Genomic DNA, 27,839 nt, shown 5'->3' with positions numbered 1-27,839 from the left:
AAAAGACAAGCGATGTCCCAGACTTTGGGGATGATAATAAGAGGTCTAACACCTGCGTCTGTGAGTTTCCACAAGAGAAGAAAGAATACAGGGCCAAGAGAGTATTTGAAGAAATAAAGCTGAGACCTTCCCAAACGTGGTAAAAACATACATACGGACATATATGTAAAATAAACCCGCAGATTCAAGAAGATGAGAAAACCCCAAACAAGATAAACTCAAAGGAATTCATGCCCAAACATTCCAGAATCAAATTTCTAAACACTGAAGATGACGGGAAATCTTGAACACAGTCAGAAACAATGCACGCCTACTTCAGAGCAATTCGAAGTCCGGATTTCTCATTAGACACAATGGAGGCCAGAGGGAAGTGGCCAATGTTTCAAGTGCTGAAATGAAAGGGCTGTTAAGACAGAATGGTACATCCAGCAACATGTAGCCTTCAGAAAAAAGGCAAAGACATCCTTCGATATAGGAAAACTCAGAGAATTTAAGAACCATTATTAAAGCAACTCTTTACACAGAAAGGAGAGGACACCAGGAGGAAGCCTGGAACACCAGGATGAGGGAATAGTTTCAAACACCGGGTCTGACAGCTGAAAACAAAACTAACGCTGTGTGAAGGGGAGTTTCAAAGTAAGCAGGGGCTCCAGGCGGGGTGGGTGGGGCTCCCAGGTGCCAGGCCTGGGCACACACCTGCCGCAGCTCCCTGCTGGAGGCTGCCCAGGATCTTCTCGCCCAAGAGGCGAATCAGTCGAGTCACAACCTGGGGGCAGAGAAAGAACAGAGACCTCAACCACACACTGTAAACCATAAAGCCAAGCACCTTAGATCCATGGTTTCAAAACTGCCTCGGCTGTACACTGCTCCGGGCAGTGGATGGTAACACGGCCGCTGTCTGGTCACAGACGGGTGGGCAGGCACGTGGCCTGCGATCTTGCCCTGGCTGAGGGCCCCTGTCTTCCCCAGGCAGGAAACGGACAAATGGGGAAGCCACAACCCCCAAAGGCAGACCACAAGGGACGTCCCCAGAGCCAAGGGTCATTGTGGGCTGCTGAGTGCCAGCTCTGGCCAGACATGGGCTGGTACTACATGACATCCACGAAGAACTACCTTTTAAATATAATAATGCTAGTTTGGTTATATTAATTCTAATTTTTTTGAGTTGCAGACTCAAGTAAATAAAGTTGAAATGTCAAAGTATGTATAATTTACTTCTAAGCGCTTTTGCATGAGGATAAAGTCGGTTGAAAGTTTTTTAATTGCTACAGTTTGCAAGATGGCAGAGAAGGAAACAGGAAACCTGCTTTTGTGGCTCTTGCATGCTGTACAGAATCAGTTTTGAAAAGAGAAGCCGTTGTCAGCTTACTCCAATCACACATATTTATTGCATTAATAGTTGACCTGCTATAACTATGGTACTAAAAGAAATGATCCATTTTCTGTTACTTTTATCAAGTTTTGGTATTAAAGTCACATTAACTTCATAAATAACCTGCGGGCTGCTTCACTTGTTCACACACGGGCTCACAGGGACGGATCAGGCCTAAGCCTTCAGAGGGGCCACTCCTGTGACTCTCCAGTAGCAGCCCTGCCTCTTCCTCCAAAGTGCTAAAGTGCAGGCTCTCCATTTCCCTGTCTGCACTCTCAAGACTCAGAAGCAGGGAAGTGACATCAGAAAACCAGAAGCAGGGCAGGCTGCCCTCATTCTGCCTCCCGGCTGACTGCCAGGCACTGCAGTCCTGCCCTGAAGCCGGCGGGGACTGCTGTCTGGGGAAGCGGGGGCCGGCCCTCCTCCTGCAGCCTGCCTGATGGCAGCAGTCTTGGTCTTGACCCGGTTCTGGCATTCTGACTTCACAATTTCACAGCTCTCACCTGTGGGTACTGGCGCTTGATGGAGTTCAGGGCTCCTTCGGGAAGCTTGGCCAGCTCTGAGTCCCGAATAGCATGCACTGTGGTTGCCCTGGCCTGGTGGGTGAGTGTCTCCACCTGGGGACGGGAACTGGTGCTATGGCCACAGGCTGACCCCAGGGCCCGGAGGCAGGCCTGAGAGCAGGGTCCCAGGGCCCCTCCAGAGCAGGAGGAAACGGGGCTCACCCAGCACCCTGTGCTGAGGAAGGAAGCATCAGCGAGAGCTGTGGGCCTGCCACCAGCAGCCCAGATAGGCCAGGGCCTCATCCTCCCCACCGAGGGCCTCGGGGTCTCGGAGGAACCACCGTCCCAAAGGTGGCTGCCGAACCCACCCTAGGCCTGCTCTCCTGGGAGGCGGCCTGTGGGAAGCAACTCCTGGGATATTCTACTGCCTGTGCCTCTGCCCAGGTGGGCACCCAAGGTGGGAAGAGAAAAGGTGTGAGGGGATGGGCGTAGGGGGAGGAGCAAGAAAGGGAGTGGGCGGGGAGGGGCGGGGCGGGAAAGGCAAGGGAGAGGGGAGAGGAGGGGTGGGGTGGGGAGGATGGGCGCCATGGGGAGGGGAGGGGAGGGCGTGGCGGCCCTACCACGCCCACGAGGTCTCCTCGGCCGTACTCGCCCGCCAGGCGCTTCTTGCCGTCGTCCTTCTGGATCACAGCGCGCAGGCGGCCGCTGAGCACGATGTAGGTGCAGTCGGACTTGTCCCCCTGCCTGCGGGACAGAGGCTGTGGGGGTGGGTGGGGCACCTGGCTGGAAGCCCTTGGCTACCAGAGTCAGCGAAACAGAAAAAGGAATCTATTCTTCTCACTACATGTTTTTGTTTTAGAAAATCGTTATTTTCTATTAAAAAACATGTATACTAACATATAAAGGGTTTATTGTGATTTTTAAATAAACGGTCAATAATGATCTTAGTTTTCATTTTTAAAACCATGAAAACTGGTAGCTCTAAGCCGGGTCTGAGTTGACTCATTGGAAAAGACCCTGATGCTGGGAGGGATTGGGGGCAGGAGGAGAAGGGGACGACAGAGGATGAGATGGCTGGATGGCATCACTGACTCGATGGACGTGAGTCTCAGTGAACTCCGGGAGTTGGTGATGGACAGGGAGGCCTGGCATGCTGCGATTCATGGGGTCGCAAAGAGTCGGACACGACTGAGCGACTGAACTGAACTGAAGCTGGGTCTGACCCAGCGAGCGTGGACGCCTGAATTCAGCCGCTAGGACACGGGCCTGAGGCCGCCCATCTGAGCCCGCACCTGGCACACGAACAGCTTCCTGGACGCGGCCTCCACGCGGCTCCGCTGGGCCCCGTGGAGACCGTGCAGGTGAGGAGGCAGCGCGCCTGAGGGCAGTGTGCGCATGGAAGCTAGGAGGCCGCTGTGAGGCCTCTGCTTGTGCCACCCCTGAGGCAGAGCAAAGCGGCCCTCCTCTGTGCCCGCGGCCAAAAGGCGGGCCTTGCCCAGACGTGGTGCGGCCGGAAGGCGGGCCTCACCTGTATATGGCGCGGCCGGCCTCCACCTCCATCCAGTCCAGGGCGAAGTCGATCTGCCGCACGAAGGAGGACACCCGCCTCACCACGGTGTGCGCCACGCTCAGGACCACGGCCGGCTGCCTCCGCATGATGCTGCAGGGCATCCTGGAGTCATTCCCTGCCCCAGCTCCCTGGCCGGTCCCGCCAGCCTCCACCCCTTCACTCCAGGCAGCAGGTGCCCCCCGTCCCCACTTATCACAATGCCCACTGAGCCAAGGGTGAGACCAGAGCACAGACTCTGGTCAGCTACCTGTTCCCCGGCCCCCTGGGTATGCCCAGTGGCCAGCGACCCTGGGAGGGCTGTCGGAGCCCCTCCACAGTAGTCATCACCACCCACAGTGTCCTGGGAGCACATGCCATGTGTAAGGGCCCAGTGCTCGCAGTGGGTCAAACCCCAGCCCCCCAGGATGTGCCAGAAGACTAGAGCAGTGGGGGTGCACGGGAGGGTGTGGCTGAGGGGTCAGTGGCAGAGACTGTGGAGGCTTGGCACCCGGAAAGCCACTGGGTCCAGCAGAAGCGTCAGCTGCTGTCCCCTGATGCCACTGTGAACCAGGCTGGGGCTGTGGAGCCAAGCAGGTACCTGCTATGGTGTGGAGGCCTCTGGAGGGCAGCACCAGGGGAGTGCTCAGCTCCTGGCTGCACTGGGCCACAGAGAATGCGGGGCCTGGGGGGCTCGGGACTCCACCAAGCAATGGGCAGATGAAGTCACCAGTCTCTGAGACGACTAAGGCGGGAGCAGGGGCAGGTCAGGGAAACGTAAAGTTCTGCTTCAGGTGACATGTGGGAGCCCCTGAGGACCCCAGGGGATGTCAGGACAGCAGCTGACACAAGCCTCACCTCCAGAGGGAAGGGACTAGTGCACAGGGTCCCTTGGGACGTCAGCCAAGGCACCGCCGTGAGCGCACACACGCGGACGCTCACACGGACACATGCAGACACACAAGTACACGCACACGCATGCACATGGCACAGATACAATCACAAGCAGGCCCCGGGCCCACCTGGAGGCACGCACACGCACTGCAGACAAGCGCAGGCGGCCATGAGGGAGCCGCGCAGAGTGGTGGCCAGCAGGGCACTCACTCGTAGAAGTGCGCCTTGGAGATGGACAGGAAGCTGCAGTCCCGGTTGGCCCTGACGGTGAAGATGAGGGGCTCGCCCGTGAGCACTGCCAGCTGGCCCACCATCTCACCGGGCCGTGCCGTGAACAGGAACGTGTCCTCCTCGCTGTCAATCTTCTGCTGGTACACATGCAGCAGCCCCGAGACCACGAAGAGGATGCTCGTGTCCTGCCGAAACACAGGCACGGGCGGAGCTGGCAGCGCCCCCGAGCCCGGGCCAGCAGTGGGCAGGCCGCCACGCTGCCTTCACTGCACGGCTCCGGCAACCGGCCCCAGGCCCAGACTTGCTGGGAATGTTGGTCACTTATCACCAGCCATAGGGCACGAGCCCGCTCTGCGCCTCGGGTCCACGGCAGCCGCCCACCCCGGAGGCACCTACACATCGAGTTGCTCCCCACAAACATGCCAGCAGCTCAGCACTGCGCAAGGCGGAGACACGAGCTCGACCCTGAAAGCGGCTAAAGCCTGCGGTACAACACCCCCCCTCCCCCGCCCGGCACACAGCACATATTCTCAGGGCCCAGCGTTCGCAGATGTGCCTGTGAAACCAGTCTGAAGCAACCCCTGTTAGGACCCTTCCTCATGTGCTCACCCCACCCCGTGGGACCCCTCTCCCTGGTCTGAGCAGAAAGGGGTGTGTCAGAAATGGAAAAAATGCAAAGCAGCTGTGCCAGGCCCCGCAGGGCTCTAGGGGCTGGGGGCAGGCGGAGGCGGCCCCTGCTCCAGCATGGCCTCTTGAGGGTACTGGGTGCTGTGGAAGACCCAGGACAGGCTTTCCCACAGGGCCCGATGGCCGGGGGCCAGCCAGCAGCCCGCCTCCCTCAGGAAAAGGACAGGCCTTTCCCCTGTCTTGTCCCCAGAGAACAAGAGAAAGGACAGAGGGGAGGGGAAGAGGCCCGGGAGGGTCCCCACCAGGCTGGCTCTCCGTGCCCCCCACCCAGCCCCCCAGGGCTGCTAGGTGGTCTGCCTCCTCAGCACTGGCCCCAGTGGCCGTGCTCTGGGGAACCGCACAGAAAGGGGACCCAGGTCAGCCTGCTCGCTCAACAAGGAAGGCCTCCTCAGCACTGCTGCTCGCCCGGCAGATGAAGGACTCCTGCCCCCAGCTGGCACAGGGCTGGGGGGCGGCCTCACCACAGGAGGCCGAAGAGACAGCCTCTGCCGCCTGGCAAAGCAGGGTTCTAGGGAGCAGGAACTACATGCATTTGTGCTCACTCAGTCATGTCTGACACTTCGCAGCCCCATGGACTGTAGCCCACCAAGCTCCTCTGTCCATAGGGTTTCCCAGGCAAGAATACTGGAATGGTTGCCACTTCCTGCTCTAGGGGATCTTTCCGACCCAGGGACTGAACCCAGGTCTCTTGCATCTGCTGCATTGGCAGGCAGATTCTTTGCTACTAGCCTCAGCTGGGAAGTCCCACGTTCATTTATGAGAAACAAAATTATTTTTCATCTATATCAGGTTTGAGGACTGAGCAAACACAGTGCTCCTCCTGCACCTGACTTCCTGAGTGAGACTGGCAACAGCAACGCGGATGTGCAGATGGACACGCCCATGCTGGGCTGGACAAAGCCACCCCAGGAAGAGGGCGGGCTCACTGACCGTCAATAGGCCTGCAGACGGCTGCACAGGCCTGAGGGCAAGAGCCCGTCCGCGCTGAGTGCCAGCGGACCGCACTCCGTGTGGCCACTGGGTCCAGAGGGCCACGCGGAGGCTGCCTGCTCTGAGCTCCGCCCAGTGCCAGTGCTGGGGTCCAGGAGGTCTGGGGTCCGGGTGGGCCACTCTCACAGACTCCGCCTTCCCTCACCTGGTCTCCCTGCCTCAACACCACCGTGCCCCCTGGGACGTGGAGAAGCGCCACCCGGCCATCTAACAGCGAAGGGTCCTAGAAACAGAAACACAGGGTCAGGACAGGGAGCAGAGAGAGACACGCTCATGTGGAGGCTGCACACGGCCCCCAGGCGGACGCACGGCCACAGGGTGTCGCCAGCCCTCGGAGGACCACCCGTGGAGACAGGCGTGGAGGGTGCCATCGGCGACAAGCTGGTACTGTTGGCGCAGGACAGACGGACATCAGTGCGACAGCTGCAAATAGACATGCGCGCCACCACTGCGTGCAGCCACGAGATGGGCGGCCGGCTGGCTGTGAGGCGCAGGCCTGGCGGGCAAGCGTCCTGGTCGGGCGCCCTGTCCCAACCAGCTGCGCTAGGAGCCCTTCACAGCATACTCAGGAGCACACCCAGGGTCTTGTGAGGAGAGAAATCCGCCAAGTGAGCACCAAGGGTGTGGAAACGCCAGCTGTGCTCACAGCTCACGGTGACAGTAGAACAGAAACATTGAGGAAACGCACTAGTTGCCTCTGGAGAGGCGTGCGTGCGTGCAAAGCCACTGCAGCTGTGTCCGCTCTTTGCAACCCTGTGGACCACAGCCCGCCAGGCTCCTCTGCCCATGGAGTCTCCAGGAAGAGTACTGGAGTGGGCTGCCGTGCCGTCCTCCGGGGCGTTCCCGACCTGCGACTGAACCTGCGCCTCCCGTGCCCCCTGAAGCGCAGGCGGGCTCTTTACCACTAGCGCTGCCTGGGGAGAGGACACCTACGGTACCCAAATCACCAGTGCCAGCCCTGCAGAGCCAAGGTGGCAGGAGTCTAAGCCCGGGCTTTGGGGCTGCCAGCCGACACCCACAGAGGAAGATGGACGCCACTGCCTCCTGACCAAGAGCGAGACCTGCGCCCGGTGCCCCCACCACGGGGGGCGGGGGCCAGCCCAGCTGCCAGACATGAGGACGATGCAGTCTCTGGATAAAGGACGACAGGGGCTTTAGAGAAGAGGCCGGAGAGCCCACCAGCCCCCACCACTCAGCACCTTCAGGAGCAACCTGGACAGGAAAAGACTGAAGGACTGTTGTTGCCTTTGGGGGGACAGGAGCCTGCGTTGTGTTTAAGCAGCCTGCGTCTTTTCGGGAGGAATACTGAAGCGGTTGCTAAAACGGGACGCTGGGCGCTGCGCAGGACGCCGTGGGGGCAGACGGGCTGCATGAGCTCATCGGCTCTGCAGGACAGCGGGGCCCACCCTCCTCTCCTCTGCCCGTCTTGTACGGTCTCATAATACAAGTTGGTTGCTTTTTGTCTTTCAAGAGAGACTGAAGAGATAGAGCGCCACCCACAGCGCGTGGACTCACTCAGACCCTGACTCGCAGGCGGGAACGGGTGGCCCTGACTCGCAGCCGGGAACAGGAAGCTGCAGACAACACGGAGACTCGCCGCCTCTGCGCCAGCAAGGAGGGAGCCGGGAAGACTCCACTAGTCCTAATAAGGGACGCTGAAAACCCTGAAAGGTCAACAGCTCTCAGACCCACGAGAGACGTGCTCGCCTCCCCCCGTGGAGAGGTGGGGTGCAGTAACGAACCCCACAGAGGGAAACCTCCATGGGCCCCAAGTGTGGAGGCTCAAGGAACAAGTCTGAGAGATGAAAACTCCAGGGACAGGTCACAGGCCCTCAGCCTTGTGAGGTTCTCCTCCAGGCGCTCTACCAGGTTCCGCAGAAACAGCAGAGAAAAATCGCCTCGGGCCTCCAGGAGGGGAGAGGAAAGGAACCTCTGTGAACTGGTCAACAAGGCCTGCCCTCAGGGGAAACTAGTTGACCAGAGCCCCACATGCTAGAGTCCATCTGAGCCTAACTGCCAGTGGTGGGGGCAGAGAACGCCAGCTCCAGCCTCTCCCACCGTCCTGTCTCCTTGAGAGGTCAGGGGTGAGACCAGGGAAGGTCACAGTCCAGAAGCACAGACACACTAAAGACGGAGACCTCTCGGCCCACACGCCTCACCACCTCATCACCAAAGAACTGGTGCAGCATGTCTTCCATCAAGAAAAAATTACATGGCATACTAAAAGGCAAAAAAAAAAAAAATAATGTGAAGAGACAGAACAAGCACCAGGGTCAGACATGGCAAGGATGTTGGAATTATCCGACTGGAATTTAAAATAATTATGGTTAATATGCTAAGACTCTTGAGAGTCCCTTGGACTGCAAGGAGATCCAACCAGTCCATTCTGAAGGAGATCAGCCCTGGGTGTTCTTTGGAGGGAATGATGCTAAAGCTGAAACTCCAGTACTTTGGCTACCTCAAGCAAAGAGTTGACGCCATGGAAAAGACCCTGATGCTGGGAGGGATTGGGGGCAAGAGGAGAAGGGGACGACAGAGGATGAGATGGCTGGATGGCATCACTGACTCGATGGACGTGAGTCTGAGTGAACTCTGGGAGCTGGTGATGGACAGGGAGGCCTGGCGTGCTGCAATTCATGGGGTTGCAAAGAGTTGGACACGACTGAGCGACTGAACTGAACTGAACTGAATATGCTAAGGCTCTCAAGGGAAAGGAGACAGCATGTAAAAACAGATGGGCACTGTAAACAGAGAGATGAAAACTCTAAAGAAGAACAAAAGGAAATGCTGGAGGCCAAAACCACTTAATAGAAACAAAGAGCGCTTCTGATGAGCTTATCAGCAGCCTTGACACAGCTGAGGGAAGAAGCTGAGCTCGAAGATACATCAACAGAAAGCTCCAAACAGAAAAGGAAACAGGAAAACGACTGATAAAAACGAGAGCAGAAGTGCGAGGCCAGGGAGCAACTATAAAGGTACAACGTGCATAATGGGAATCCAGAAGGAAAAGAAAGGGACAGAAGCAATGCCTGAAGCAATAATGAATGAGGTTAGTGTCAGGCCAGGGCACAGATCCAGGAAGCTCAGAGGACACCGACCAGGATAAATGTCAAAAAACGACACTGGGCATCCCATACGCAAACTACAGAAAACCAAAGATGAAGACAGCCCTGGAGGAAGCCAGAGGTAGCACTTGATTTGCAGAGGAACAAAGATAAGACTTACTTCAGACTTCTCGGAAACCATGCAGGCAGGGGGAGAGCAGCAGAGTGTTTGAGAGAAAAACCCATCAACGTAGAAGTCTATGCCCTGTGAAGCTATTCTTCAGAAGTGAAGGAAAAACAGGTGCTCTCAGAGGAACAGAGACTGAGGGAACATGCCACCTGTAGACCTAGATATGTTGGAAGAAGCTCCTTAGAGAGAAGCTAATGCTGTAGGTCAGAGCCTTAGATCTACATAATACAGAAGGGAGAACGCTGGGAGAGGAAAAGTGAAGATAAAATAAAAACTTGAATTGTTCTTAATCTCACAGGGAAGTTTGTTTAAAATAACACTAGCAACAATGCTTTAGATTATGTGGCTTATATGAGCGTGAAATGAAGGCCATCAGTGATACGTACAGGGATGGGAGGGAGAGCGGGACTATTTTGTTATTATAGGCACTCACACTACCCACAAAGCAGACAGTGTTTAAAAGGGAAACTCTCTTTCTGGCTGCACACTGAATACCTCTGACACCACATCCTCCTCCAACTCCTCAGGCGCGACGTGTCCCAGACTCAGTTCTGACACTAACTACCTGGCTTTGTCACCAGACCCACAGGTCAAGGGCTCAGTCCCGCAAGACTGCCCCTTCTTCAGACACCAACTGCAAGAAGAGGGTCCTCAGGCTGCCCACGCTTCTGTCCAACCTGGCAACACATCAGGAGTTCCCACAACTGTAATTGGCCAGAATGGCTCACATAACTCAGGAAAACACTGATGTTTACTAGTTCATTATACAGTTGACCCTTGAACAACATGGCTTTGAAAGCATAGGTCCACTTAAATGTGGATTTTTCTCAATAAATACATATAATACTACATGATCTGTGGTTGGTTGAATACTGTGGACACAGAGAAAGTGAAAGTCGCTTTTCTGGCATTCCCATTATGCATGTTGTACCTTTAATAGTTGCCCCATGGCCCTTACATGTTCTTATATGCAACTCCATTGCATGTTCTTAGCTAAGATCCCACATGCCTCACAGTCAAAAAACCAAAACATAAAACAAGAAATATTGTAACAAATTCAATACTTTAAAAAATGGTCCACATCCAAAAAAAAAAAAACTTTAAGAAAAACTAAATATTTCAAATCCTAAAAAATGATGCTGTCAAAGTGGGGCACTCAATATGCCAGCAAATTTGGAAAACTCAGCAGTAGCCACAGGACTGGAAAAGGTCAGTTTTCATTCCAATCCCAAAGAAAGGCAAGGCCAAAGAATGCTCAAACTACCGCACAATTGCACTCATCTCACACGCTAGTAAAGTAATGCTCAAAATTTTCCAAGCCAGGCTTCAGCAATATGTGAACCGTGAACTTCCAGATGTTCAAGCTGGTTTTAGAAAAGGCAGAGGAACCAGAGGTCAAATTGCCAACATCTGCTGGATCATCGAAAATGCAAGAGAGTTCCAGAAAAACATCTATTTCTGCTTTATTGACTATGGCAAAGCCTTTGACACAAAGCCAAAGCTTTTGTGTGGGTCACAACAAATTGTGGAACATTCTTAAAGAGATGGGAATACCAGACCACTTGACCTGCCTCTTAAGAAATCTGTATACAGGTCAGGAAGCAACAGTTAGAACTGGACATGGAACAACAGACTGGTTCCAAATAGGAAAAGGGGTACGTCAAGGCTGTGTATTGTCACCCTGCTTATTTAATTTATATGCAGAGTACATCATGAGAAATGCTGGGCTGGAGGAAGCACAAGCTGGAATCAAGACTGCTGGGAGAAATATCAATAACCTCAGATATGCAGATGACACCACCCTTATGGCAGAAAGTGAAGAAGAACTAAAGAGCCTCTTGTTGAAAGTGAAAGAGGAGAGTGAAAAAGTTGGCTTAGAACTCAATATTCAGAAAACTAAGATCATGGCATCTGGTCCCATCACTTCATGGCAAATTGATGGGGAAACAGTAGCAGACTTTATTTTTTGAGGCTCTAAAATCACTGCAGATGGTGATTGCAGCCATGAAATTAAAAGACACTTGCTCCTTGGAAGAAAAGCTATGACCAACCTGGACAGCATATTAAAAAGCAAAGACACTACTTTGTCAACAAAGGTCCGTCTAGTCAAAGCTATAGTTTTTCCAGTAGTCATGTATGGATGTGAGAGTTTGACTATAAAGAAAGCTGAGCACCAAAGAACTGATGTCTTTGAACTGTGGTGTTGGAGAAGACTCTTGAGAGTCCCTTGGACTGCAAGGAGATCCAACCAGTCCATGCTAATGGAAATCAGTCCTGAGTGTTCATTGGAAGGACTGATGTTGAAGCTGAAACTCCAATACTTTGGCCACCTGATGCAAAGAGCTGACTCACTGGAAAAGGCCCTAATGCTGGGAAAGATTGAGGGCAGGAGGAGAAGGGGATGACAGAGGATGGGATGGTTGGATGGCATCACCAACTCAATGGACATGAGTTTGAGTGAACTCCAGGTGTTGGTGATGGACAGGGAGGCCTGTCGTGTTGCAGTCGATGGGGCTACAAAGAGTCGGACACGACTGAGCGACTGAACTGGACTGAAATGGATGGGGGACAGTTATCTGGTGGACCAGTGGCTAAGACTCTGCTCCCAGTGCAGGGGGCTCGGCTCCATCCCCTGGTAAGGGGACTAGATCCCACAGGCCGCAACCACAGACGCCAAGAGCCACAACAAAGATCGATGGCCTTGCCACAACCAAGACCTGACACAGCCAAACACGTAAACAGATTCAAAACAGAAAAAGCAGATGGGCAGGGAAAGCCCATCATACCAACACTGGTCAAAGGAAAGCAGGAGGAGCCAAAGGAACCTCAGACAGGAACATTCAGACTTCAGAAAAGGAATATTCTGGGGGATAAAGAAGGGTATGATACGCATATAATGATAAAGGAGGCAATTCTCCAAGAAGACATAATAATCCAATGTTGTTGTTGTTGTTCAGTCACTCAGTCATGTCCAACTCTTTCTGACCCCATGGACTGCAGCACGCCAGGCTTCCCTGTCCTTCACTCTCTCCCAGATTTTGCTCAAACTCATGTCCATTGAGTCAGTGATGCCATCCAACCATCCCATCCTCTGTTGTCCCCTTCTCCTCCTGCCTTCAGTCTTTCTCAGCATAAGGGTCTTTTCTAATGAGTCAGCTCTTCACATCAGGTGGCCCAAGTATTGGAGCTTCAGCTTCAGCATCAATCCTTCCAATGAATATTCAGGACTTATTTCCTTTAGGATTGACTGGTTTGATCTCCTTGCAGTCCACGGGACTCTCAAGTCTCCTCTAACACCACAGTTCAAAAGCATCAATCCTTCAGCACTCAGTCTTCTTTATGGTCCACCTCTCACATCCATACATGACCACTGGAAAAACCATAGCTTTGACTACGTGGATGTCTGTTGACAAAGTAATGTCTCTGCTTTTTAATATGCTGTCTAGGTTTGTCACAGGTTTTCTTCCAAGGAGCAGGCATCTTATAATTTCATGGCAGCAGTCACCATCTGCAGTGATTTTGGAGCCCAAGAAAACAAAGTCTGCCACTCTCTCCATTGTGTAACAATCCAACGCATAATGCATGAATGCTTAATCACAGACCATCAAAGCACACGAGACGAAAACTGACAGAACTGTGAGGAAAGGCAGCTGGATCCACTACACAGCTGGGAACGTCAACACCCTTCTCTCAGAGACAGACAGACCCAGCAGACAGAGAATCTGTAAGAGTGTAGTTGAACTCAGTAATATAAGCTTCCGCCTCAGGAAACTAAAGAAAGAAAAGCAAATTAAATCCAAAGTAAGTAGGAAAAAAGAAATAATAAAAATGAGAGCAGAAATCAATGAAACTGCAAACAGGAAATCAATAGAGAAAGATCAGCAGAACTGAAAGCTAGTTCTTTGAAAAGATCAATAAAATTGATAAGCCTCAAACTTCTAGTGACTAAGCCTCTGCACTTGCAATACAGGCAGTGTGGGTTTGACCCCTGGCTGGGGAATTAAGATCCCACATGCCAAGTGGTGTGACCAAAAAAAATGGACAAACCTCTGTCTCAGCTAACCAAGAAAAAAAGAGATTGGTAACAAATTATTAACATCATAACCAAAAGAGGTGCCATCACTACAGATGCCATGGAAATTAAAAGGATAGTCAAGGAGTACTATAGCGGCTCTATGCCCACAAAGTTGACCGCCTAGATTAAGTCAGCCAATTCTCTGAAGACACAATCTGCCAAAATTCACACAAGAAGAGAGACCACCTGAATAGGCCTATATTTATTAGGGAATTAAGTCAACAATTAATAACCCTCAAAACCAGAAAGCACCAGGCCCAGAAGGACCACTGGCAGCTTCTACCAAACATTCAAGGGAGAAAGTGTACCAGTTCTCTGCAAACTCTGTCAGAAAACAGCAGCAGAAGGGATACCACTTAACTTACTCTATGAGGCCAGCATTTTCCTCACACAAACACCAGACAAAGACATTCCAAGAAAAGAAAACCACAGATCAATATCTCTCGTGAACACAGATTCAAAAAATCCTCAGCAAAGCATTTAGCACATTGAATCTAACGACATACCGAAAGGATTATACACAACAAGAAAGCAGGATTTATCCCAGGTGTACAAGGCCGGTCCAACGTCCACACCAACAGGCTAAAGGAGGAGAGTCGCACGATCCGACCAATAAACGCAGGAGAAGCATCTGACAGAACGGTGGCAGCAGGCGTGAAGAACGCCCCGCCGGTGCAGGAGACGAGAGACACTCGGGTGCAACCTCTGCATCAGGAAGAGCCCCTGGAGGAGAGCACGGCAACCCACTCCAGCATTCTTGCCTGGAGAACCCCCCGGACAGAGGAGCCTGGCAGGTTACAGTCCACAGGGTCGCACACGGCCAGACATGACTGAAGCGACTGAGCAAGCACACACGCAATGTGCATTCATGACAAGTAAACTATAACGGAGGAGAATTTCCTCAACCTGATAAAGAATATCTACCAAAAAAACTACAGCTAACATCATACTCACTGGTGAGAAAAGCAAAGCCTTCCCACTAAAATCAGGTATAAGGCAAGGATGTCCTCTCTCATCTTTCCTTTTCAACATTATACAACATTTCTTGTAACACAAGAAAAGGAAATAAAAGGCATAAGGACTGGTAAGGAAGACATAAAACTGTTTTTGCTCATGGATAACGTGATTGTCTACAGGAAAAAATTTTAAGAAGAATCAACAACAACAAATTCTTATAACTAATAAGCAATTTTAGCAAGGTTATAGGATGCAAAGTTAACACACAAAAGTCAATTGTTTCCCTAAATACTAGCAATGGATAGTGGGATTTGAGATTAAAAACACAATAACATTTATATTAGCACGCCTCAAAATGAAATAGTTAAGTATAAATCTAACAAAATATGTACAAGATCTCTATGAAGAAAACTATTTTATGTTTATGGAAAAGAAGACTCAATATTGTCATGATGTCAGCTCTTCCAACTGGACCTACGGATCAGTGCATCTCAGTCACGACCACTGCCAGTTATTCTGTTGTTGTCGTTCAGCTGCTGAGTCGTGTCCGACTCTGAGACCCCATGGACTGCAGCATGCCAGGCTTCCCTGTTCTTCACTATCTCCCAGAGCTTGCTCAAACTCATGTCCATTGAGTCCGTGATGCCATCCAACCATCTCATCCTCTGTCACCCTCTTCTCCTCCTGCCCATGGACAGCAAGGAGATCAAACCAGTCCATCCTAAAGGAAATCAACTGTGAATATTCATTGGAAGGACTGATGCTGAAGCTGACCACTTGATGCAAAGAGCCAACTCATTGGAAAAGTTATACTGTGGATATTGAGAAACTGATTGTAAGGTCTACACGGAGAGGCAAAAGACCCAGACAGCCGACACAGTATTGAAGGAGAGCAAAGTCGGAGGGCTGACAGTGTCCACCTACAAGACTTACTGTGGAGCTGCAGTTACCAAGACGGGGGGCGGGGGGGGCACTGGAGAAATACTGACAAAGAGGTCAATGCAACAAAACACAGAACTGCAAATAGACCCCCAGTAAGTGCAGTCAAGTGGTCTTTGATGCAGGAACAAAGGCAGTAGTTAAATGGAGAAAAGAAAGCCTTGTTAACAGATGGTACTGGGACAACTGGACATCCATGTGCAAAAAATTAATCCAGACACAGACCTTTTACTCTTTAAAAAAAATTAACTCAAAATGGATCACAGACCTAAATATAAAATGTAAAGCTATAAAAATGCTAGAAAGATGACCAAAGGAGAAAATCTAAATGACCTGGGATTGTGTGATGGGCAACAGATATGTGACACCAAAGCCACGATCCATGAAAGAAAGAATTCATAAGATGGACTTTATTAAAATTAAAAGCTTCTGCTTGGTGAAAGACACTGTCAAGAGAAGGAAAAGACAAACCAGAGACTGGGAGAAAACACTTGCAAAAGACACAGCTGATAAAGGACTTTTATCTAAAAATATAAAGAATACTTAAAACTCAACAATAAGAAAACACTATGTTTTTTTAAAAAGGGGCCAAAGACCTTAACAGACCTCTCACCAAAGAAGAATCACAAATGGCAAGTGAGCACGTGGAAAGATTCTCCCCATCGTGTCATCAGAGAGATGCGAACGACAACAGTGAGATATCGCTACACGGTTACCAGACTCGGCCAAGGTCTGCGGCAGTGACGACACCGAGAGCCGGCGAGGACGGGGACGGATGGGGCGCTCGTTCACTGCTGGCGGGGACGTGGGGACGGCACAGCCAGTCTGGAAGGTGCTGCGGCAGTTTCTTACAAAATAAGCGTTTGATACACTCTTACCATATGATCCTGCCACCACATCCCCTTAGTATTTACCCAAATGAGTTTAAAACTTAGGTCTACACAGGCGCATAGCGCAGCTTTATTCGTAATTGCCTAAAGTTAGAAGGAAGCAAGATGTTCTCCAGTTGATGAATGGACAAATAACCTCTGGCCCCTCCAGACAGTGGAATATTATTAAGCACAAAAAAAGACATGAACCACTGAGGTATGAAAAGACATGGAAGAAACTTGGACGCAAACCGCTAAGTCAGAGAAGCCTGTCTGAAAAGGTGGCCTACTCTGCATGCTCTGTGCATCGTATGACTCCAGCTCCACGGCGTTCTGGAAAAGGTGGGACTACGGCACCAGTAAAAGGTCAGGGCTTGCTGGAGGCTGGGGAGGGGTGAGCAGGAAAGCACGGGGGACCTTGGGGCAGCAACACCGCTCCGCGTGAAACAGCAACAGTGGGCATGTGTCAGCCCACCCTGTCCAAGCCCACAGACGGCACGGCCGCAGCGAGCCCCACGGGGAGCTGTGGGCTCTGGGGGATGACGTCTCCAGGCAGGTGCCCCAACTGTGACGAGTGTGACTCCAGAGGAGGGGGTGCGTGCTCTCCGGGGGGCAGCAGGGACATGGGAAACCTCTGCACCTGCTTCATTTTGTTGTAAACCTACAACTGCTCTTCTCTAAAAAATAAAATCTGCTTTAAAAAAATTTTGATAGTGGAAAAAAAACATTTCATGATGATAGTTGAGGAAACATGAAAACTGGTTGAGTGGATTATGTTTTGAGGCCTTTTCAACACTTGAATTGTGAGAATGATATTATGGCTCTGTTTTGAAACAGGGTCCTTAACCTTTAGAGAGGGATGATGTGGAACGATACAGTGTCTGAAATTTTCCAGGCAGAAGACAACTGGAGGAGGGGTTAGGAGCAAAGTAGTAAAAAGACCAGCTGTGAGCAGAGGATTACCCGTTGGGTGACAGATACCTGGGGGTGCATAAGGTTATTTCCACTATCTTTTTACATGTCTAAAGCTTTATATAATGAATAAGAACATAAAAAATAAATTCTGGATGTACCAATTATTGAATATGAAAAATAAAATAATACAAATAAGTTTGTTTAAAATTATTAAAATGAGACTGAGAAAATATCAACTAAAATAATCTGAAAATGTTATTGATGGATTAGATAAATAAAATTTTAAGCATAACTGAGGAATTCTGAAGTCCAGCTTTGGGGCATCTGGTTGGCCAAGACTTCTGGCAAAAGTAAAGAGAATGCCTTTCTGAAGGAAACAATGTCACCTTTGGTCTCATATAATTTCTACAAATAAACACCATGTATAGCACAGTTGCCAAGGAAACCCAGGTCCAGTCAGAGGTGAGACCCCACAAGCCAGGGCCAGAGGGGACACAGGAGGCAGAGCGACTCCAAGGGAGGGCCTCCACAGCAGCACGCACGCACGCGGCTGAAGCACATGGCAGCTGGGCTCGAGGCAGCAGAGCCAAGAAACGGCTGCCAGCATGGCAATGGAGAGCCAGACGCAAGAATTCAATCCCAGCTTTACCAGCAGACCTGCTTCCGTCAGAAGAATTAGTGAACTTAAATAAAAACATCAACATTTCTATTTCTTTCAAAGACTTTTATAAGGAAAATGCAGAAGAAAGCGGAAAAGGCAATGGCACCCCACTCCAGTACTCTAGCCTGGAAAATCCCATGGACAGAGGAGCCTGGTGGGCTGCAGTCTATGGGGTCGCTAGGAGTCAGACATGACTGAGCGACTTCACTTTCACTTTTCACTTTCACGCATTGGAGAAGGAAATGGAACCCACTCCAATATTCTTGTCTGGAGAATCCCAGGGACGGGGGAGCCTGGTGGGCTGCTGTCTGTGGGATCGCACAGAGTCGGACACGACTGAAGCGACTTAGCAGCAGCAGTGGCAGAAGAAAGGGTAAGATTCATAATGGATAAATGAGAACATACATTCATTCGAGTCTCTGAGGGAGAAGAGAGGAAATGGACAGAGGCAATTCTTGGAGAGAGAATGCTGACAATTGGTCAACAATGACTGAGAGACAGACTGAAGAGGCCCACAGAGTCTCGGGCACAATGAGTAACAAGAAACCCGTGCTCAGTGCTGTCAAAGCGACACCGCCTGATCCCAGAGAGCCTGTCTTGGCAGCAACAGGGAGAAGACGAGCATGCTCTCCTCCGCAGACGCTCGGGCCAGAGGCAGAGTGCTGCCGCTGACTTGCCACCAGGGACCCAGCCCAGGAGCCGTGAGCTGTCCCTCAGGAGGCTGAGTCCCACAGGAGGAAGGAGTCGCGCACCAGCCGCAGCCTCCCTCTGCACGCAAGGTAGCTCCCCGCGCCCAAGAACTGGCACGCGTCAGCATCTGAACCAGCCAGCGGAGGCGCCCGTGTGCCCAACGCTGGCCCGAAAGCTGCCCCACTCAGGGGGCTGTGCTGTGCGCGGGTGCAGGCGGCAAAACCTTGGTGGAATCCCCCGGTTCCCGCCCAGGGAGGCCAGGAAAGGAGGCCCCGTGAGCTGAGGGCTGTGGGAGGCCCCGTCCATCCCTGTTTTCTGAGGCTCAAGGAGGGCAGTCCGGCTGCAGAGCTGCGCTGCCCTGTGCGGCACCAGAAGTAAGAGACAAACCGCAGAGGAGTCAGGCCAGATCCCAACAGAGACACTGGAGACAGAGCATGATTCTGAGCCAGCCAGGTAGTCGTGAGCAAAAATACATCAATCCAGTCCTCCCCTGCATCCCGCACAAAAATTAATCCCATCTGCTTTAAAACCTAAGAAAGGTGCAGCAGTAAAGCTTTTTGACAACAATATATAAAAATATTTATGAACCCCAAGTAAGGAAATGTTTCTTAGGCACAAAAAGCACTAACCGTAAGAGAAAAAAGTGATGCTGACTGCATTATGGTTACAAACTTCCATCCACCAAAAAGACCATTCAGAAGGCAAAAAAAGGCAAATCCCAGAGGAGACGACCATGTGCGAGACCTACGCAGCACAGGACTCTAGTTCAGAAACTGGAAAGAAACCCCAGAAGCCTAAAAGTAAATGACAGAGAAATGGGCAGAAGGCTCCACATGCCTCCCCCACCAGAGGCAAAGACAGTAAGATGTGAGAGACCCAGTCCCACTAGCAACCAAGGAGATCGAATTAACGCTAAAAGCCAAGCCCACATCCCCACTTTTATCTAAAATGGAAAAGCCCCCGAATTCTGACTGCTGGCACAGAGCCCTCATCCACTAGCTTGGACAGGACACAGACCACGTGTGACTGAGCTCAGCACTGGCGTGGACGGAGTCTCTGGCCCAGGCAGCAGCGTGGGCGCAGACTCGGAAGACACACAGGACGCGTCCCTCTTACCCAGCACACATGTTGGCGCTGGGCAGCCGTCCCCCGGGGAGCACTAACAGTCTAGTCTGGGACAAGGTGGTTTCATGCTTTTCTGTTTAGAAGGCATGCACAGCTCTTTATGTGAAGGAAAAAGATAAATAAAAAACATGTAAGTGATGAACGCACGTTTTTAACCCTTTGTTAGCATCGTGAGTGGTGCCCTGTTCCCTGTGAGCACCCGGAGGGCAAGGACCCCAGACTGCCCTGGGAGGGGGTCTGTGGAACACCAGCATCAGGACCATCAGGACGCCGTCCTGAGCCCTGCCAGGGGGAAGGGGTAGCCATGGCCACTCCTACGCTGGAACAGCTGACTGAAGAAGCGGGACTTCTGAGGACAGGGTCTCTAGGACAGGCAGACGCCCCCCCACCAACCCCAACCAGAGGAGGCAGCGGGGTCACGCACATCCAGCTTCATCAGGGTGAGCAGGTCCTGTGTGGCGGCTCTGAGGATGGAGTCTGTCTTCTTGCTGGTGACAGACTCGTCCAAGGTACCGTCCGAGTTGGGGAGGACAGCCGATGGGGTCTCTGCAACAACCACACTCTTCTTGGGCTGGAGAAGAACACAGGCAGCGTGATCAGAAGGGTGCGGGTGGCCGGCCAGCCTGGGACCTGACCCAAAACGGGCCAGCAGGGAGCTCCAGCGCAGGGGGCAGGGCGGGGAGCTGCCTACCTTGCTGGCCACAGCGCCCCCGGGGTGCTCCTCTGTGTGCGGCAGGACCCGGGCTCGGTCACACACCACCCTCAGATCTGAGGCGGCACCTGCTGTGGCCCCTGCAAATGGAGGGGAGACTCAGGATGCCACGCTGGTGCCCTGTACACACCGGGTCCTGGGCACCCACCCAGGGCAGGGCTGGCTGAGTGCACAGACCCGTAGGTGACGCTAGAGAAAGAGCAGCCTCAGGCCCTCGCAGAAAGCTGCGGTCACAACCGCACGGCATGCGAAGGACGGCCAGGCCCAGCCCCAGGCAGAGCGGGAGGAGCACGGCGGTCCGCTCCCACTGGGCGGGGGACCCGGGAGGCGGGAAGGAGCAGCTGCGGGTCTGCCTACAGTTTGAGAGCAACTTTGCCTCAGTACCACCCTTCACGGGGCAAATGAATGCAGTTTGTACTTGTATGAAAAAGTAAAAAATGGATTATTAACAGGAACCAGCTATTCCCTTCTCCAGGGAATCTTCCTGAGTCAGGGATTGAACCCGAGTCTCCTGCATTGCAGGCAGATTCTTTACCATCTGAGCCACCAGGGAAGCCCCCTACAAAGACCAATATCCACTAATTTTTTAAATATTATGTTTCATAGGAAAATATTTAAATCTGTACAGAGATTTTCTTATATTAATAAGGTTCTGAAATGTTTAAAACAAACACAGCAGTTAATAACTACTTTTGTCCATCCTAAGAAACTGTGCACTCATAGTATTTTATTATAATAACATTATATACATACCAATATGCTGTACTATTATTTATTATTAATAAGTCAAAGCATTATGATACCAGTATTTGAAAAATAAAACCCAACCACGCTCCCCGTGATAAACACATGCATATATGAAAAGTCATACATTTCTACATTGACCTGCTGTTCTGCTCATACAATCTATAAAACTTTAAAATGTTGAGTATAGCTTGCCAGTTTATGGAATTGGATCTGCAGTTGGTTAAGTCTGTGGATGTGGAGCCTGAGGGCCTACCTGAGGCCATCTGACTGCACTGCACCCTTCAAACGAGGGACTTGGGCCTGGCACCCACTGCAGGTTCTTTAACCAATCCCCTATGGAAGCCAAGGGATGACTGAGTGTATCTCAGATTTTTGCCAGAATCATGTCCTCTAAGAGAGCATTATCTGTACAGACCACAGGAAAGGTAAGTCTGTCCCTATGTGGATGTTAACTAGATATATTCATGGAACTGGATACTTCACACTCAGGTTTTGTTATATATGGATTGCTATTATTTTTAGTTATCTGTTATTTATTTTATCTGAAAAAAAAATCACTAAGCATGTTTTTTATATGGTGGAGCAAATGGATAACACATAGAAGAAATATATCCCAACCCTACCCACTTCAGACAAAGGATTCAATTCTAGGTGAGTATGAAAGATAAAGGCTTCCCTCATAGCTCAGTTGGTAAAGAATCTGCCTGCAATGCAGGAGACCCCGGTTTGATTCCTGGGTTGGGAAGACTGGCTGGAGAAGGGATAGGCTACCCACTCCAGTATTCAAAAGGCTTTCCTTGTGGCTCAGCTGGTAAAGAATCCACCTGCAATGTGGGAGACCTGGGTTTGATCCCAGGGTTGGGAAGATTCCCCAGGAGAAGGGAAAGGCTACCCACTCCAGTATTCTGGCCTGGAGAATCCCATGGGGTCGCAAAGAGTCGGACACGAGCGACTTTCACTTTCACATGAAAGATAAAATGTCAAATCTTACAGGCAGATTTCCTAGACAGGACACAAAATATATTAACCACAAAAGAAAAAATTTGATCAATGGGATTCTTAAAAGATTTCTATTCATCAAAAAATACTATTAAGAGAGTGAAAAGTGAGCAGAAAATATTTTTAATACATACATGCAACAAAGAGCTCATACAGAGAATAGCTAAAGAACTCTTATAAATCAGTAGGAAAATGAAAGGTAAACTAAGTGAAAAAGGCCAAAAGGCAATAAAAACCCTATCCCCAAGGAGATGGAAGACCCTCAGATTCACAGGTCGTCAGGAAGATGGGGCGGCAGCCACAGCAAGGCCTGGCTGCCGCGCACAGGCGCCAAGTGAGAGAGGAAGGCTTCCTGGGAGCGCGGGGGCCTCTGAGCTGCACGGTCCCCAGCGGCGTGGCCTGTGTGCTGACTCTCCGGCAAACGAGGCCAATGAGCACCTGAGTGGGGCTGAGAACCAAACTGCTGGAATTTAAATACAAACAACCACATGTGGCAGGTGGCCACGTCCTGGACCGTGCAGACTGGAGCAACCAGACAGTGTTGTGACACTGGTGAGGTGTCTTTGTCTTGTGTCACAGGCGAGCACTAGGAACCCCCAGCAGCGCCTCCCAAGCTAAACACAGCACACCTGCCCTCGTCACTTGGCAGTTCCAAACAAACAGATAACACATGTCCCATGGACACACGGGTACCGTGTGTGTTCACAGTGAGACAACGCTTCACACTGAGAATGGTGTGTTGCCACATGGCACTTTGAGGCCACAAACACCAGGCTGAGCAGAAGCCAGACTCAAAGCCAGTCTCAGGGTTCAGAGGTCAGGGGAATGCGAGGGCACAGGATGACAACTGCACTTTGCTGAAAGGAACTGCAGGGTCCCCAACCGGGGTCCCTTCTGGCTGCTGGCCTCACAGGGGAGCTCAGTTTAAGCAAATTCATCCAGAGTCCCCGAGGGCTTGCACATTCTGTATGCACTTTACACAACCATAAACAGTTTATGAAAATAAAGAATAATTTGCTAATTGTGAAGAAACAGATAAATACACAAACAGAACGTAGAGATTCCTCAACAGTAGCTCCAAGTAATGAAGCATCCAGGACAAGCATATCCCCAGACAAAAGCAGGTGGGTAGCGAGCAGCCAGGAGCCGGGAAGTGATGGCTGACGGGTGGGGGTTTCTCTACCAGGTGACGAAAATGTGTTGGAATTAGGTAGTGGAGGCTGATGTTCAACTTTGTGAAAATACTGAAAACCACTAAAATTGTATACTTTAAAAGGGATTCCAGTGGTTAGGACTCCACGCTTCCACTGCAGAGGGTACAGGTTCAGACCCCCTGGTTCGGAACTAAGATCCTGCAAGCCATGTGGCGTGGCCAAAATAAATAATTAAAAGGGTGAATTTTATGATAAGTTAATTTTACCTCAAGACAGTTGACCAAAAAAAATTCTATGTAGATACAGAAAGGAAGGGTGATACCGAATGAAGATAGCCCTAGGAAAACGCATCAGAAAAGTGAAAGATTGTTTTGTGAATGGGGCTGGGTAAAAAAAGCTAAATTTCCTACCCTGAATATAACGTAAGAGGGAACCATGAGGAAAGAAAGACTTCCACATGGGAAGTGAAACTGAAAAGCCACCAGACAAGAATCCAGAAGAGTGTGTTTATATCCAATAAGAAGGGGAAGCAAGTGAGGCCCAGAACACAGCCACAGGGCAACAGCTGGTTTCCAGATACGGACACCGAGGGTCTCTGTCCCAAAAACAGAGGCCGGGAGAAGGCATGTGGACGTTAAAACTGATGGGAGATCTCTATCTGGAGCATACGAAAAATTTATGCAAACCAACAAAACAAATTCAGGAAACCCGCAGAAAATGGGCAAAGAGTATAAACAGACAGTTCTTAAAGAGGAACCCAAACAGCTCTCCAACACACCAGGAGGCGAGTAAAGCTGCCAGCAACCCAGGACACACAAGGGAAGACAGGACAGAGCCATCCTCGGGGGCACCATCAGCGTCCCACGGCCGGGACACACGGAGGGCAATCACGCGCTGCAGGCCTCATCGGCCAGCTGAGGTCACAGCGAGGTCCCCAGCAGGGAGGTGCCTGGGAGAGGGGAGAGAGCTCACTGCTCACCAGAGGTCGCAATGAACCCTCTCTGCAACCGAGACCCGACAAGAAGACAAAGCAGACAGCAGAGAGGGCTGGTGCGGGCACCTCGTGGGGAGGGAAGCTGAGCGATGGCTGGGGCACCAAGGAGACAGTGGAGGCAGCAGCCTGCTAGCACAGCCCAGCTCAGGGGCAAAGGGAGGGCAGCAGTCAGCGATTACAGCAGGGCTGTGCAGGGCCCAGCCGGGGAAACACCCTGGACACGAGGCTGAGGGAGGGATGCAGGGCCACTGAGGCTTCCCACGGAGGCCAGGACGCAGGTGCAGGGGCCCCTGGACCCAGAGCACGCTGGCCATCTGGGTGGGTCAGAGGGTCCTTTACCTGCGGGAGCCGAAGAGGCCTGGATGCCAGCCTGGGCCTGGCTGAGCTCGGCCGCCACCTCTTCGTGGACAGAAGGTAGCAGGACGGAGTGGCTCCTCTTGGGCAGAGGGCCACAGACTGTGGCGTGGCTGCCCCCACGATCTGCTGGGAGGAGCCAGCATGAGGCAAGGTCTCTGTTCCCAGAGTGCACAGACCACACGCCTGGAGGCCTGGGGACAGCCCCCGGTGGACCCTGCCACCTGCCCCCGCACCTGTCTGGCCCATCACCCGTGCCCACCTGCTCAGGCAAGTGGCAAGTGAGCGCCAGCCCTGGCTGCCCTCCCAGGTCTGCCGCCCAGCTCTGAGCACCCCCGAAGAGCCTGGCCAGTCTGCCCCCCCAGCCCCCGCTCGTCATTCATAAACAGGTAGGGCCCAGAGCAGTCAGTGTGCCTGTACGGCACCATCATCCCAGAGGGGCCTCCCAGGAGACAAGGCCAGCCAACAGTTTCCTTCCTCAAACCCACGCTCCCTGAGCGCTCAGAGGGCACAGCTGGGGGCCCGCTGGTTTCCTCCTAGGAGGAGTGGGGGGGCAGGATGTGTGTTGGGGGGGACAGGTGGTGACCCGAGGGCAGGAGGCTGGCCCCGGGGCGGGCAGGACCTGGGCCGCAGGGCTCCTGGGGCCGAGGTGGCCTCTCCTCCAGATTGCAGCTCGTCAGCTTCTTGGCCTTCCCGGCAGCCACGCTGGCCACAGACACGAGCGGGATGGCCTGGCTCTCCTGAGATGGGGAAAGGCAGGGCTGCCTCAGGAGCGCTCCCGGGGCAGCCTCCTGTGAGCGGGGAGACACCAGGCTTCGGCAACTGGAAGGGAGGCAGTAACCAACCAGGGCACCGGCGACGCAGAAAGAGGAGGGTTTAAGGCAAGAAAGGCCCAGCTTGCTGTTGTCCTGACAACTCCATCATGTTTAAACAGTGTCAAAACTGTCAGAACCTTAATACGCTTCATTAAGATGAGACATAACGCGGGAAACATAGGATACGCCCTGATGTATCAGCAAAGGGAGATGTGAGAACCGGGAGCGTTCCCAAGTGCGGTGTGGAGGCCAAGTGAACACCCGCTCAGCCTGCAGGCCCACGGGCCCGTCGGAGTGTGGCTCACGAGGCTCTGGGACCCCCTGGCCCCCACGTCATGCTTATCGCTCACCAGAACTGAGGGGGCGAAGCAGCTTCTCCCACCCCAAAGCCATCAGCTCAATCCATTGGCCTCAACTGAGGCAGGGTCGAGGGCAGGGCACGCTGCCCCAGGGGCCCTCAGGAGGGGCCCAGGGCAAGGGGCAGGCAGGGGGCACAACTCCGCTGGTGGGGGTCGTCTAGGTGCAGGTCGGGTGAGGAGCTGGAAGGGCAGCCACGTGCACAGAGCAGGGGGAGCAGAGAAGCGGAGTTCGGCCAAACCACAGGCCCTCCTGGAGGGCAACCGTGTGGGCATGGGGCCCACAGACAGGCAGTGCATCCCCAGGAAGCCCCCAAGACCCAACGGGCGGGACAGGCTCAGCATTGGGCCCCAGGAGACCTCACCCCGGCCTGCGTGCTGGCCCGCCCCTTGAGGCAGAAGCGGCTGTCCCGCGGACCCGTGGTGGGTGCCGGCACACTCACGGGATTGAAGAGCTCCGTGGTCAGGCCCAGGTAGTTGTGCAGAGCCAGAAAGGTGACCCTCTGCAGCCGCACCATGATGATCTGCAGAGAGACGGGCCAGCTGAGCGGGATGGGCCTCCCCAAGGGCTGAGCCGACCTCGCGGGCCGGAGAGCCCCTGGTGGAGACAACCCAACCCGCACGCAAGGTGTGGGCACGGGCCAGAAGGAACCTGCATTGCTTCTGCAAGTTTCTAAAATTACTTCAAGACATTTAATAATAACAAGAGTTCTTTTGGGACATGGTAGGTAATCTGAAGACCTCATTGAAGCTATCAATATTAATTTTTATAGCAAAATATGTATTACAAGTTTTTAAAAAAAAATCTTAGTTCTTCCGACACTCACCCTGAACCCCATGTCGCCAGCACTCAGTCCTGCCAGTGAAGTCACTTCCACTACTGTGGACCTGTCTTGTGGCCCCGGGACTCAGTAAACCGATGATGAGATACTCAGGGCCTCGACCCTGGGCCCCTCCCTGAGACGGCCAGGGCACCAGACAGACTGCCTGGAAAAGTGGCTCACCTGCACCACCCTCACCAGCGTTTCAGGGTATCTCTCAAACACTCCTTGAAAAGCTGTAGCCGGGAGCCGGAGGATGGTGGAGGGGACGGCAGCGCGGGCGGACACAGTTTTGTACGGCGCGGCGTGGCCCTGCAACGACAGCCCCAGTCAGCCCGCGCCAGCCGGCCCCAAGACGCAGAGCCTGGTCCCCCTAGACCTCATGCAGCCTCAAGCATCACAGCTCTCAGCTCCCCGCTCTCCTAGGCCTCTGGCAAGGCCACTTGGAGCCAGGATCACCCACCCAACGAGCCTGCGGAGCCCTGCCTGGCCACCAGCGCAGCTGCAGGTGGCCAAGGACCGACTGGGCGCCACTTGGGAACTGGCGGGTGCTCGACAGCAAAGCTGACTTTTTCGGTCTGTTATCATTCCTGGGCAGTGACCTTGGCCCTTTCTGGCTTGCAGTTCTGAGTCCTGCCACCACCTCTCCTCTGAGTGCCGCTTCCAGGCAACCACTAGCTTTTTTCTGAACTGATGTTTTCCTTTGTCAAAGTATCACATAAGTGGAATCACACAGGGCCAGGCTCCTTCCACTGAGACAACACACTTGAGGGTCATCATGCTGTTGGTATACCAGGAGTCTGTGCCGTTTGCTGATGAGAACCAGCCTGTTCTACGGCTGCATCAGTTTCCTCACGCACCTAGCATATGCATGCTTGCATGCTCAGTCGCTTCAGTCACATCTGACTCTGCAGCCTCATGGACTGTAGCCCGCCAGATTCTCTGTCCACAGGGTTCTCAGGCAAGAATACTGGAGTGGACTGCCATGTCCTGGTACAGGGGATCTTCCTGAACTGGAAATCAAACTCACAACTGCCTGTGTCTCTTACCTTACAGGCAGATTGTTTACCCACTGAGCCACCTGGGAAGCCCTATGCATCCAGCAGGTGAAGGACATTTGGATCGTTCCCAGTATTGGCAATTACAGATAAAACTAATATGAATATTTCCATACCGGATTTTGTGTGAACAAAGTTTTC

The 27,839-nt window shown here is 52.3% G+C and overlaps 1 protein-coding gene across 1 annotated transcript in view; it reads right to left on the bottom strand.

The window, feature by feature from the left end:
• Positions 1–27,839, bottom strand: part of PNPLA7 (patatin like phospholipase domain containing 7) — a 75,690-nt gene that overhangs the window by 25,321 nt on the left and 22,530 nt on the right. The window contains exons 9-20 of the mRNA XM_070378585.1: positions 26,824–26,952; positions 26,185–26,343; positions 25,271–25,388; positions 24,634–24,774; positions 20,380–20,480; positions 20,113–20,259; positions 6,369–6,446; positions 4,526–4,731; positions 3,404–3,535; positions 2,496–2,619; positions 1,876–1,989; positions 697–766 (exon numbers count right to left, since the gene is read on the bottom strand). Coding sequence (XP_070234686.1) covers positions 697–766; positions 1,876–1,989; positions 2,496–2,619; positions 3,404–3,535; positions 4,526–4,731; positions 6,369–6,446; positions 20,113–20,259; positions 20,380–20,480; positions 24,634–24,774; positions 25,271–25,388; positions 26,185–26,343; positions 26,824–26,952 — 1,519 coding nt within the window. The remainder of the gene's footprint in view (positions 1–696; positions 767–1,875; positions 1,990–2,495; positions 2,620–3,403; positions 3,536–4,525; positions 4,732–6,368; positions 6,447–20,112; positions 20,260–20,379; positions 20,481–24,633; positions 24,775–25,270; positions 25,389–26,184; positions 26,344–26,823; positions 26,953–27,839) is intronic.

The sequence above is a fragment of the Bos mutus genome, chromosome 11, assembly GCF_027580195.1.
Source record: "Bos mutus isolate GX-2022 chromosome 11, NWIPB_WYAK_1.1, whole genome shotgun sequence".
In the NCBI taxonomy this organism is placed as follows: Eukaryota; Metazoa; Chordata; class Mammalia; order Artiodactyla; family Bovidae; genus Bos; species Bos mutus.
This window is presented reverse-complemented; position numbering and strand designations above follow the sequence as displayed.